The following is a 12,730-nucleotide window of genomic DNA, read 5'->3' as shown; positions in this document are numbered from 1 at the left end:
ATTTGTAATTTATTATTTATAATTTAAATTTTGACATCAGTTTATTAATATTTTAATATCAATGAGTTGAATTTTAATTAAATAATATAAACTAACAAATAAAAATAATAACATGGTCCGGAGAAGTATAGTTATTACAAATGTGGATTGTTTAGCTCGTGGATTGGTATGGATTAAAAATCAACCGGTTCACACACTTTAAAATTAAAAAAAATAAATATCAAATTTATCATTTATTTAATTTAAGTATATCAGTTACTCGTTTTAAAATTAATTTAATTTGATCACTAATTTAAAATTTTGTAATAAAATTGATACATATCAAATTATCGACCAAATTGATTTAATATTTAAATGAATGATAATTTTAATATATTTGAATGGAGTAAATTGATATTTATTCCTAATTTAAAATTAACTAGTTCACAAACACTGAAAAACAATCACCCAAAGTAATGAACGTATTCTTGTAACATGATGAGTAATTCTGATATTTGAGTCCCAAGAACTTGAAATTTACGGACCTGGAAGTTGGAGACTTGTTAAGTCTGGAAGCAGGCATCTCAAGTTAGACAGGTTACAGAATGTAATATACATGATCCAAACTGAACTAATGTGTAATATGGTAACTAATTTTAAAACCTCATTATGGTCTTGTACATATTACAATCCTCTTCCTTCATATGGCAAGAAATAGGAGCTAAATTACATCATCGGTTATGTCAAATCGGAGGGTACTATAGTGATGTGTCTAAGCGGATGCTCTACATCTACGCCCCCAGCGTGCTTCACAAACTCAGCTGGTGAAAATGAAGTTCCATGACAAACACAGACAATGCAAACTTCTGTTTTGGTGTACCTGTACAAGAACCCGGTGATAGTTTTTCCGTTGGGGCCATTTCCTGTCGTCGATACACAAGGCATTTGGGGGAGAGGCGAAGCACTATTACATTCACTTTGAGTCTTTAGAGGCTTGGTGATGACCGCATTGCTTATGTTTTTCTTAAGCAGGGCAGGGTCAATCGGGTTCTTGGTGCTTAAAGTCGGATCCTCAAGTGTAGCAGCTGGTTTCGGCTCTTCATTGCACCTTAATTCTCTAACTTGAATGTTACCTAATAATGTCGTGTTTACTATGTGATTTGCTTTTGTTCTAACTTTGACTTCATTAGAACACATTCCCATTGCATTCCAGCTTTTGATTTCAGACCTCTTTGGTCCATTGCCTGCACCAAAGACATTTCGACTTTCTTGTTGAAAACTGATTGAGCTGCTACCACCTGCAAGGAAGAATGGAACCATATTGCTCTGTTAAATATCCGATATATACAATCCAACTATGACAGATGGAATAGACCACTATCCACCTTGTTTCACAAAGATTCAGCACTTTCTAGTGTTTATTGTTTAATGTTTAATTTAACTTCAAACTTCCTATATGAAACAAAATACGAGCAGAATGTATCAAACATCTTACATGATTAACAGTCCTAGGCAAACTTCATATATGAAACAAACTATTAGCAGAATGTATTTCACATGACCAGAATAGCCTAGGCAAAATGACTTGGGCAACTTTGTAAGCTTGACAGAGATATGCACACAAGCTAACAAATAGCTGGAATTTTACATCAATCTGCAGGTTTCTAAGGTTCCAATGAGCTTAACACTAATATGAACCTCTTCTATGAATTTCTTCCTACAAAAGCATGGTGCCACAATATTTACTAAAGGTTATAGGTGCAGTTTGCATAAAGTCCCTCAAAATGTATGTGAAAACATGGGGATCTTAGCTAGACAATTGTGTATACCATTGGTATTAACCAGCTGGGTATATCCACACAAGGCACTAGTTCATATACAAAAAATTAGCGAGACAATAGTGCTTTTATGAATCCACAGAATAAAAACAAAGTATATATTAGAGCTGACAACATTACCGCGAAACAAATGTTAAAACAATTTGAAATATAAGAAATTGATCACCAGCAATGGAGAAACAAATTGGATGTTTAACATATACATATACCTTGCAGAGCTGAGTTGTGATGATCTGAAACAGCAGGGGAACTGCCTCCAGAAGAAGCATCTGATTTGCCATTTACAACACTCATCTCTAAATTCCTGCAGGTGTCATAAGGCCTGAAACTCCGGCAAGCTGCAACGTCGAAACTAACCCTCCTGTCCTTGTCCAAGCACTCATTTCCACCAGCAGCACTTGCAAAACCAACCCTTTTGTCCTTGTCGACTACTGAAGGCATCACCCCGTGGGGATGATACACAAATCCATTCGTAAACGGGACATATTGCATTGGGTAGGGGCAGGGAGATTCACCCATCAAACCCGGCTCCCGATTCATCTTGAGTTTGAAATCATTCACTAGTAATTTCTCTTGTTTTCGCGGTCCACAATTCGAAACCACATTGTTATGAGTTATATTATTATCACCCGAAAGGCCTAGGCATTTCTCTTTCTTTCGTGGCGGCATCTCCTCCTCCTCCTCCTCATCGTCAAGTATACCATGATCCTCATGATTCATTACACAACAAGCATTCCCGTTGCGATCTCCTCCTCCTCCTCCTCCTAATGTGGATTTAAATCTGAGCTTTTGGTCTCTCTTTTTTCGAGCTTCTTGTCGCCTCAAAGCATGAATATCTGGTTTGAATACAAGGTCATCTAATTGCGATTTGGGGCAGATTGCAAAATCCGAAGATTTACGAGGTAACATTGTGGTGCTATTCTTGTCGTAACATTTTCTTCCAATAGATAACTCCAGACTCAACTCATTCTCATCTTCTTCCGTTTTAAGACTAGTCGAAACTTGCATCATTTTTGTTTTCTTCGTCTCAAACTATGAATTAATGCAAGAATATTCACAACTAGTAATAATAATAAGAACAAGAACAAGGGGGAGAAGAGGATAAAGACAAGGGAGGCATGACACGTGGAGGAGGAAGACACGTAACGTTGTGTTTATTTTATTACCAGAGAGTTTTTAGCGGCTTAACTACGAGATGGCAGAAGATTTAGCGGCCTCATTAAAATCCGGAAAATCAGGCATCAAGGCATAGATGTGACACGTGTTCGACGTGGAATCATACTTCTCTGTTTTTTAAACGTGCCTCACTCTGGGACGCGTTGCATCAAAGGAGATGGCCACGTACGAGGTGAGTCCCCACAAGCCAATGGGGAGTGGACACCTGTAGCTCAAAACCTGGATGACTTTTATCAGCTTTTACAGAGATGGGCTCTCTTTCTCAGTCGGACCCAGCCCGCTTCTCTTTCTCGGTGCTAAACCAGCTCTTATTTCACATAAATATTCATGCGCGTCAATCTCTTGGTATTCATTTCTAAACTAACTAGCGTGGAAGCCCGTGCAAGGCACGGGCGCTATTGTTCAAATCGTTGTTTGCTGGGGTTGAGAGGCTCCAAGTAAAGGAGATGTGGAATGAAAGTTATATGATTTTTTGTGGGTGTTCAAATGTCCCGATGCCTGCATACCAGTGCAGGTCGAAGATTGTGTTTGAGTCAACTCATTCGTTGATGCAATATGCTGATATAGCTGTCAAACAAACTCCGGGTGCAAATCGTCGTTTGCTGGGCTGAAACGATCCAAGTAGTTGAGATTAGGAGCGGAAGTTATATGAAGTTTTGTATTTGTTCAAACGTCCCGATGCGTGTATAGCAGTGCAGGTCGAAGATTGTGTTTGAGTCAACTCATTCGCTGGTGCAATACGTGTAATTTGCTGTGAAACAAACTCCGGAGCCTGCTATATGTTATTTATTTTGTAACGTTCGCTATTTACATAATTTTCATAAACTGCATTTCATATATTCCATATTATATAGCTATTTAAAAAAGAGAAGCGTATAAAAAAAATTTATCTCATTTTTTTAAAATGTTTGCATCTTATTTGGATATTGTCTCATTACTCATTTATTTAATTTCAGTGATTAATTTTTGGAAGAGATGAACATCTTATAAATTTTTTAGGGAACAAAATCGGTTATGTACAAATATATTCTAGCGGACACCAAAAGTTTTAGTTCACATAGATCAAATACTGTTCATGATAATATTTTATGTATGAAATTAATACGATGCTTTGTTATAATTTTTTGTGCTGTAATTCAGTGAAATCAGTTATTTTAAGTGAATGTCTTTTATTATATTAAATTAGTTGTAAGTAACATGATATGAAAAAATATTTTCGTTTAAATAGTTATGGCAATATATAATAGTAAATTACCTCCTTTTTCGAGCTTGGGATTAATTAATTTAGCAAATTTATCCATTATAATGATTTTAAAAAATTGTTGACAGTGTTTGAAAATAGTTGTAAAACATATTTCTACCCACAAGAAATTATATTTTACGCAATCGTAATTATGTGCTATGATAATATTTCATATATGTTAATTAATATGGTGATGCGTCTTAAATTTGTTTATACTCTAACCTTTCCACAGTATTTTTAAATATTCGAATAGACGGGCCCCATAGTATTGGTTTAGTAAACTAAACTCCTCAAAATGCTTGTCTTCTATTATAATAAATGACTTGGGAGAATAACTAATCTCCTCTTCTGGACTAACATAGTCAAGTATCCTCTCTTTATTCTTCTCTCCACTACATCGAATCACTACTTTCATGGCCGTTGAAGCCAGACATAAAGATCATAGATGTCTGGACGCCGATCGGCACCATCCCGGCGACTCTGCCTCTCTCCTCGGCACCACGACGGTGCGGTACTCTGATTATCTCGTGGGCGGGTACTCTAGGGCGGGGTGGTCTCATTTTGATTTGTCAAGATTTTGACCATAGATCCATCTGCTGACCTTGTAAGTGGATTTATATGTTTGATCATGATCAAGGTACAATCTTTTCATGGTTTTCCTGTTGATTTTAATGAGTTTATTATGGGTTTTTGTTATGTGTTTTTTGTATTCAAAATTTCTTTTTTTGTGCATCTTTTATGTATAATTGTATATTATGTGTGTTATGTGTGTATTCTATCCATCTATGTGTGTTATATATTGATGATTATAGTCTAGTCTTGTTGGTTTCTTGTCATTGCTGTGAATTGGTTGTGCAATCGTTGAGTGGATGTGGATGTTGTTTAGTAGGTTAAGTTTAAGACTTTTACATATTCTCAGGCTTGGTTTCTGAATTTTAATTTGACTTTACTACCCTCTGAGAAAGGTTTCATTCTTATAAGATCTCTGTTGAAGTGTTGATGCTTGTTACTCTGGGATATTGATCTATGTGATTTTTACATTTTTGTCGGTAGCAGTGCTGGTGGTCTAGTGTTTGTTATAATGAATGTAATGAAGGTCGAATCCGTTACGTTTTTCAATCCATAATTATTATGATTGGTTGATTTTTAGGCAATAATTTATTTGTAAATTGGACTGGCCTTAGTTACGGGTTTCTCTTTTATTGACTATTCATTATTTGTTTCTTTAAATAGAACAGTTACTTTTAAATTGTGATTGTAATCGGAGGGATATTCTTTATGAATATTTATTACAATTTATGGGAGTCATTAATTATGACTTTATTATGCCTTTAATGGTTTTGTTCAAGTTTGGATGCCATTTTTATGGCTTGTTTACCATTTTGACTCACTTGATTGTTGCTAATCTTGAATTTTATTTTTTCTCGAGTAATTGCTTTTAAATATATGCTCTAAATGCTTTAATTCTCATTGATTAGAGTTTAATGCAATTTGTTAACCGGTGTATATTTATTTGCAGTCTTGATTCATGGTTTTGTTCGTACCGTATATGGGTGGCCATAATTGATGGCGTATATTCTTGGCCTAATAATCGGCAATTTGGTGCCATTTTGTTGGCTTGTTTATTAATTTTAATTTAATTTTTTATTTAAAATATTAGATATTTTTTGAAAATTATAGTTTTATTTTAATACATTTTATTAATTATTCTTAGTAATTATTTATTTTGTTATATATCTAGCCAAAGGGTCTCCCTTTGGTTAGATATATTTTTTATTCTGTTTTCTTTCTTATTTTATCTTCTTTTTGTCAAAATATTTTATATATATCATTTCTTCTACTTGTACCATTTTTTGATAATCTATACTGATTTTAATTATTAAATTTATTATTATTAATTTTCTTGTTATTAATGGATCGTATTTGTTTCAGGTGGCGTGGTCTTACAAATTGGGACGATTTCTTTTCGGACATTAAGGTCTTATTGTCTAAGCTTCCGGAGACATTTTCATGTCTTTCGGTTAGATGATAAGCTTTTTTGAATGAAAGAAACTCCTCGGAGTATTGGCGTATATCGATACGAGCAAGTGTATTTCTGTCAAAAAAAAAAAATGACTTGGGAGAATCTAATTTAGCGGAATCATCGATAATAATGACATGAAGTATTGCTGCCATATATTATAAACACTAAAAGAACATATTCTTAAGTAATGCTATTTGTGAAGGCTTAAAATGCTGAAGCAAGAGAAATATGTGCATGTGTTTAAAGTTCTGATGCATGTGTAGTAGATGATCTAGTGCATAGTGTAATGTTGCTAAGGAATGTGCAATATAACTAAGCTGACGATGCTATCGTGGTTTGTAGTGTTTGATTTTGCCTGTTCCTGGACCTCCTCAGTTGACCCTCTGTTTCTTTGAGTTGTCTGTGTTGTCTTTGTTGCTGGTGGAGGCCTGTTCCGTCTGGTGGCTTAGTTTAAGGCGAAACACCGTGTAATCTTCGTAACCGCAGACAGTGTTATATTCATTAATCTTGACATCGAACACGCAACGCTTTCCAATTATGTTCCTAATGACCGGGGGTATTTCTGCAATGTTAGTGCCCTGCAAACAGTACAAGAGTTAATGGCGTCGAAGTTATATATGAATTGGCCTGTTGCTAAATTTTGTGTCACCTCTGGAAGCTCGTCGATAATTTTGTCCACTGGTATGCCGACGATCTGTTCCGCCTCCTTATTGAAGAGGGTGAAAGTTGTTTGGGCTGTTGAATCTTCCACTCGGACGGTAAGTCTGAACCTGTATTCAATTGATGAGTATCCTTAGTTTTTTTAATAGAATGCAAATGTGGTTGGCATTCATGCTAAAGGATGATTGCAGTTAAATTACCGTGGCTTGAAGTCTCCGGCCTCCTTAGAGCAGAATGTGCAGTAATACTTCCCCTCAGTAGTCTGTACTTTGCGGGCGCATCGTGGGCAACAATTGTAGTACCATCCCTCGCCTTCCATCACCGCCACTATTGTCGCCTCGCATGTCCGTCGTAGAACCTACAATTTAAGTATTTTTTTATAGCAGTTGCTAGGGGTTAACAGTGAGTTTGTCAGTCCTAAGAATATGCACATTAGGACCTCATGCTTACCAGGTAGCCAATTTCTTGTATTGTTCCTTATTTGTAGTTGCACAACAAAGAAAATTTAGCACAAACACGCATTCATTATGTTAACTGAAGTGAGTCCTCAGGAATTCTAATGTCCGTAGCATCTACAAAACTAAATTTCTAAGCAAGTAGTCATATAAATCTGCTGGAGCCTGAATGACACACAATCTCATGCTATAATGATCAGTGTATGATACAAAACAAGTACTTCATAACACTGCACTGAGGATCATAAGTCCTTCAACTTAAATGCATTGTGTTCAGCTCTAATATATAAAAGCAAACTAACAATCTTAAGAAAAAATGCAGAGAAATATGATGCATTTTATTGGTAGTAACAGTGCTCAAAAATCAAAAAATGATTAGTAGATTTTAATTCTTCTTTTCAAGATTTAAATGCCTGTATAGGGTAAGAAATCTAATAGATTAGCCGTTGAGCTTAGGAACCTAACATTAAATATCAATCACTACTCCAAATAGCAGAGCATCAACAAAGTAGTAGTACACAAAATGAACTTCAAAACTTGCGCTCTAAGGTGCACACTAAATCTTTACACAGCGTAACCTAGCTAACTTTTGACTACAAATTTTATTCAGGGAAGAAATAAGCCAGGGAGACAATAAATTGAAAATATTCATATTTTTTTTCTCTTAATTTAGTTCATCTACTGATTGGCTCTTGTTTCCTTTTTCCCTGGTTTGATAGTTCTCTATGTTCTGTTCTCCAGCTAGAATTGGTAAAGCTTTTATTGAAAATCTCATGGTATGAAATATGAATAAATAATTAGTTACATGAACGCCCTGCTCCCGAGTAATAATTAGGGAGGAAAGCAAGTAAAAATGAAGTAAAGATCAAATCATATAAAGTCAAATTTCTGATAGAAAATATAAATGACTTGATTAATTAAAAATGACATCCAAGTGCCCCAAAATAATTCGGTTAACTCAATTGGTGGTTGGACTTAAAAAGAGCAAGTCAGAGTCATAATGAGTTTTCAAATACATCAAGGAACCAAAGCTTTGTTACTGATGAAAACTTTACTCAGCAATATAATAAGCCACAAACTAAGAAATTTTTACCTTGAAGAATTGCAGCCTGAGATGTCATGGTTGCTGACCCTGCATATAAATGCCAGAATCTTTTAAACACGCATTCATTATGTTAACTGAAGTGAGTCCTCAGGAATTCTAATGTCCGTAGCATCTACAAAACTAAATTTCTAAGCAAGTAGTCATATAAATCTGCTGGAGCCTGAATGACACACAATCTCATGCTATAATGATCAGTGTATGATACAAAACAAGTACTTCATAACACTGCACTGAGGATCATAAGTCCTTCAACTTAAATGCATTGTGTCCAGCTCTAATATATAAAAGCAAACTAACAATCTTAAGAAAGAATGTAGAGAAATATGATGCATTTTATTGGTAGTAACAATGCTCAGAAATCAAAAAATGATTAGTAGATTTTAATTCTTTTTTTCAAGATTTAAATGCATGTATAGGGTAAGAAATCTAATAGATTAGCCGTTGGGCTTAGGAACCTAACATTAAATATCAATCACTACTCCAAATAGCAGAGCATCAACAAAGTAGTAGTACACAAAATGAACTTCAAAACTTGCGCTCTAAGGCGCACACTAAATCTTTACACAGTGTAACCTAGCTAACTTTTGACTACAAATTTTATTCAGGGAAGAAATAAGCCAGGGAGACAATAAATTGAAAATATTCATATTTTTTCTCTTAATTTAGTTCATCTACTGATTGGCTCTTGTTTCCTTTTCCCCTGGTTTGATAGTTCTCTATGTTCTGTTCTCCAGCTAGAATTGGTAAAGCTTTTATTGAAAATCTCATGGTATGAATAAATAATTAGTTACATGAACGCCCTGCTCCCGAGTTATAATTAGGGAGGAAAGCAAGCAAAAATGAAGTAAAGATCAAATCATATAAAGTCAAATTTCTGATAGAAAATATAAATGACTTGATTAAATAAAAATGACATCCAAGTGCCCCAAAATAGTTCGGTTAACTCAATTGGTGGTTGGACTTAAAGAGAGCAAGTCAGAGTCATAATGAGTTTTCAAATACATCAAGGAACCAAAGCTTTGTTACTGATGAAAACTTTACTCAGCAATATAATAAGCCACAAACTAAGAAATTTTTACCTTGAAGAATTGCAGCCTGAGATGTCCTGGTTGCTGACCCTGCATATAAATGCCAGAATCTTTTAAAAACCGTAGGCAATAGATACCTCAGACTTAGAATGTGTTCTCAGTTCTGCTCACTCATTGTCAATGATTTGTGAGCCAATGGCAAATCAAACCATTTTATTGGCTGGGAAATCACTAATACAAGCTTCACTGGCTTACTTGCGTTTTTTATTTCATAATAAATTAAAAGTTTTATCCATTGCTGAACATATAATTTTGTAAGCCTAAAACAATAGAGCTGTGTTATGAATTATTAACTTTATAATTGGTAAAGCTGTTATTGAAAATCTCATGGTATGAATAAATAATTAGTTACATGAACGCCCTGCTCCCGAGTCATAATTAGGGAGGAAAGCAAGTAAAAATGAAGTAAAGATCAAATCATATAAAGTCAAATTTCTGATAGAAAATATAAATGACTTGATTAATTAAAAATGACATCCAAGTGCCCCAAAATAATTCGGTTAACTCAATTGGTGGTTGGACTTAAGGAGAGCAAGTCAGAGTCATAATGAGTTTTCAAATACATCAAGGAACCAAAGCTTTGTTACTGATGAAAACTTTACTCAGCAATATAATAAGCCACAAACTAAGAAATTTTTACCTTGAGGAATTGCAGCCTGAGATGTCCTGGTGGCTGACCCTGCATATAAATGCCAGAATCTTTATAAAACCGTAGGCAATAGATACCTCAGACTTAGAATGTGTTCTCAGTTCTGCTCACTCATTGTCAATGATTTGTGAGCCAATGGCAAATCAAACCATTTTATTGGCTGGGAAATCACTAATACAAGCTTCACTGGCTTACTTGCGTTTTTTATTTCATAATAAATTAAAAGTTTTATCCATTGATGTACATATAATTTTGTAAGCCTAAAACAATAGAGCTGTGTTATGATTTATTAACTTTATAAGCCCGAATGATCAAAGCTTGCGCTCTAAGCTGCATACCTAATCTTTACACAGCGTAGCCTAACAAACTTTTGACGACAAATTTTATTCAGAGAAGAAATAAGTCAGCGAGACAATAAACTCAAAACATTCATATTTTTTCTTCGCCTTAAGTCAGCTGAAACAGGAAGAGGAAACTTCTCCCTAGAAATCAATAGGACATTCACTGGAGCTTATCAGGAGGCCAGCCTAGATATCACCAGTAGTACCCTTCTATTATTTTTTTTGTTTGCGAAGTCAACTGATAGAAGATTAAAAACCAACATTAGATGAAAAAAGATCAACAGGAAATGCATCAAACAGGCTAAAGGGATCATTGCATAACACAATTCATTCAAGCAACGATAAGGTAGAGGTTTCATTGAAAAACACTTATGGCGCTTCAACTTCAGGCAATAGACTACCCCATACGTACGACCCAAGGGCTATACATGCTTCATCAACAATAGAATTAAGTTACCAACTAAGTTCATACAGACATAATCAAGTCTACCTCAGGTACATTTTGAAGAGTGGCGAATCAGGATTTTATTATGTTATAGAATACATGAGCGCCCACCGGGATGCCGGGCATTTGATCTTGCTCAAACCAGGATGTTTTTCAAGTTGCAAAGGGAGAGGTAAATAAATTCCGAATTAATGAGGCTATTATTTGTAGTTCACCAACCAACATTGCTAGAAGAAAAATGAAAATGGAGGTCCAAATAAAAACGCTCTTGATATTTAAGCTCGAAATAAAACGTACATCTTTGTTTTTATAAAGTGAATCATATATAGAGTTAGTATAGGAATAGAAGGCGACAAACTTACCATCTAGCACATGTTATAAACAGGTGTCCACCTAAACTGCTTGCTATATTTGGCAATTTGGTATAGTAATGTATACATATAAACTGTTGGTTCCGCGAAGAGGAGGGCAAGAACAGCAGATAAGGCTAATACTGACTTCATGTTAATTTTCCGAATTTGGCATGAGAAGCTATAGATACCTTACATTCACTTGATGACTTCCACAGAGTGAAACTTAGTACTTATAGAATATCAGCACTTTCTTCTTGACAATTTTTATATTTTAATATACAAGCCCACGCCTGAAGAATTTTATAACTGTCTAAAAAATTGAAATCAAAATATCCTTCTTCACCACTTGCTTCAAGTGAACAGGTATTGACTATATTGTTTTAGACCTATTGAGTAAATCTTGTTATGGTCAACTTCTAAAATTGCTGATTAGTTCTTTGTGAGCAACTGAGCTCACCTAATTCAATTTCTGAGGCAAAACACACACACACACATATTTATTATTAATCACATACTTTCTCTTACAGTATTATTAATAGGCCTCTGCCGTTGATTGAAAGAGTAACAGAAGATATAAATAGATGGCAGAAATGATATAGATGCAAGCACCTCGGTTATTTCACACAAACCGGCCATTACCACAAATTCAATTGCTTACCACAAATTCAACTGCGGAACCGATGCAAACACACACACAACACGAGAATTGACGATCTCCGGAAACATACCTGGCCACGACGCGCGGCATTCTGCAAGCGTTTTTGCGTCCTGTGCTCCTCTAGAACCTCCTTGGTCACGCAAAGCTTTGGCCTACCACGTTTTCTCGAGGAACTATCCATGGGGCAAATGGTCTGCCTCCAAATTCAATTTATATACACACTAACAGCGAAAGCTCCACCCATAACACAATCTAATAGCGGCGATCCAACACTGCAGAGAAGCGAGAGGAAGGAGAGATTATCTGAGCTCAGGCAAAGAGCATATGGACAATTGGAACTGGAAGAGAGCAGGAAGAAAACAAAGGGGCCATGGCATTATAGAAATTATGTGTAATTTAGGGGCAAATATGTAATTTCACGGGCATTTTATTGGCTCATTTTGACCTTAGTCCCCTTTTAATATATAGAAATAGATTTTTTTATTTTATACTAGTTGATAACCCGTGCCAAGCACGGATTTAAATAAAATTTTAAAATTTGTTATTTATTAAAAGAAAAAAAACTTTTTTTTAATTACATTCTCATATTTTTATTATAATTACTTAAATTATTGTTTTTAAATGATATTTAAATTATTGTTATTTAATATAAGACTTTCTATATATTAAAATTTGATCATACTTTAAATTTATTTCATAACGATATTATTTACGACT

General features: G+C 34.9%; 2 protein-coding genes and 1 long non-coding RNA gene across 4 annotated transcripts; 1 reads left to right on the top strand and 2 right to left on the bottom strand.

Annotated features, from left to right (window-relative positions):
• Positions 1-529: 529 nt before the first annotated feature.
• LOC108215785 (uncharacterized) lies at positions 530-3,149 on the bottom strand. The gene is made up of 2 exons (XM_017388359.2): positions 2,027-3,149; positions 530-1,277 (listed from the first exon to the last, which is right to left on the bottom strand). The coding sequence occupies exons 1-2, from the start codon at positions 2,826-2,828 to the stop codon at positions 718-720; spliced, it is 1,362 nt and encodes a 453-aa protein (XP_017243848.1). The 5' UTR covers positions 2,829-3,149; the 3' UTR covers positions 530-717.
• Positions 3,150-4,541: 1,392 nt separating this feature from the next.
• On the top strand, positions 4,542-7,458 carry LOC108201890 (uncharacterized). The gene is made up of 3 exons (XR_001802965.2): positions 4,542-4,840; positions 6,169-7,017; positions 7,111-7,458. It is a non-coding gene; the product is annotated as an uncharacterized LOC108201890 (long non-coding RNA).
• On the bottom strand, positions 6,359-12,374 carry LOC108201868 (replication protein A 70 kDa DNA-binding subunit B). 2 transcript variants are annotated; one of them, XM_064089248.1, is made up of 5 exons: positions 12,084-12,374; positions 10,208-10,246; positions 7,120-7,277; positions 6,909-7,029; positions 6,359-6,837 (listed from the first exon to the last, which is right to left on the bottom strand). In XM_064089248.1, exons 1-5 carry the CDS (start codon positions 12,192-12,194, stop codon positions 6,631-6,633), a joined length of 636 nt encoding a protein of 211 aa, XP_063945318.1. In that variant the 5' UTR covers positions 12,195-12,374; the 3' UTR covers positions 6,359-6,630. The 2 variants fall into 2 exon arrangements, with proteins under 2 accessions (XP_063945318.1, XP_063945319.1); XM_064089249.1 differs by having other exon boundaries at positions 10,208-10,795; positions 12,084-12,371.
• Between the last annotated feature and the right edge of the window lie 356 nt (positions 12,375-12,730).

This window comes from Daucus carota, chromosome 1 (assembly GCF_001625215.2).
Source record: "Daucus carota subsp. sativus chromosome 1, DH1 v3.0, whole genome shotgun sequence".
NCBI classification, from domain to species: Eukaryota; Viridiplantae; Streptophyta; class Magnoliopsida; order Apiales; family Apiaceae; genus Daucus; species Daucus carota.
This window is presented reverse-complemented; position numbering and strand designations above follow the sequence as displayed.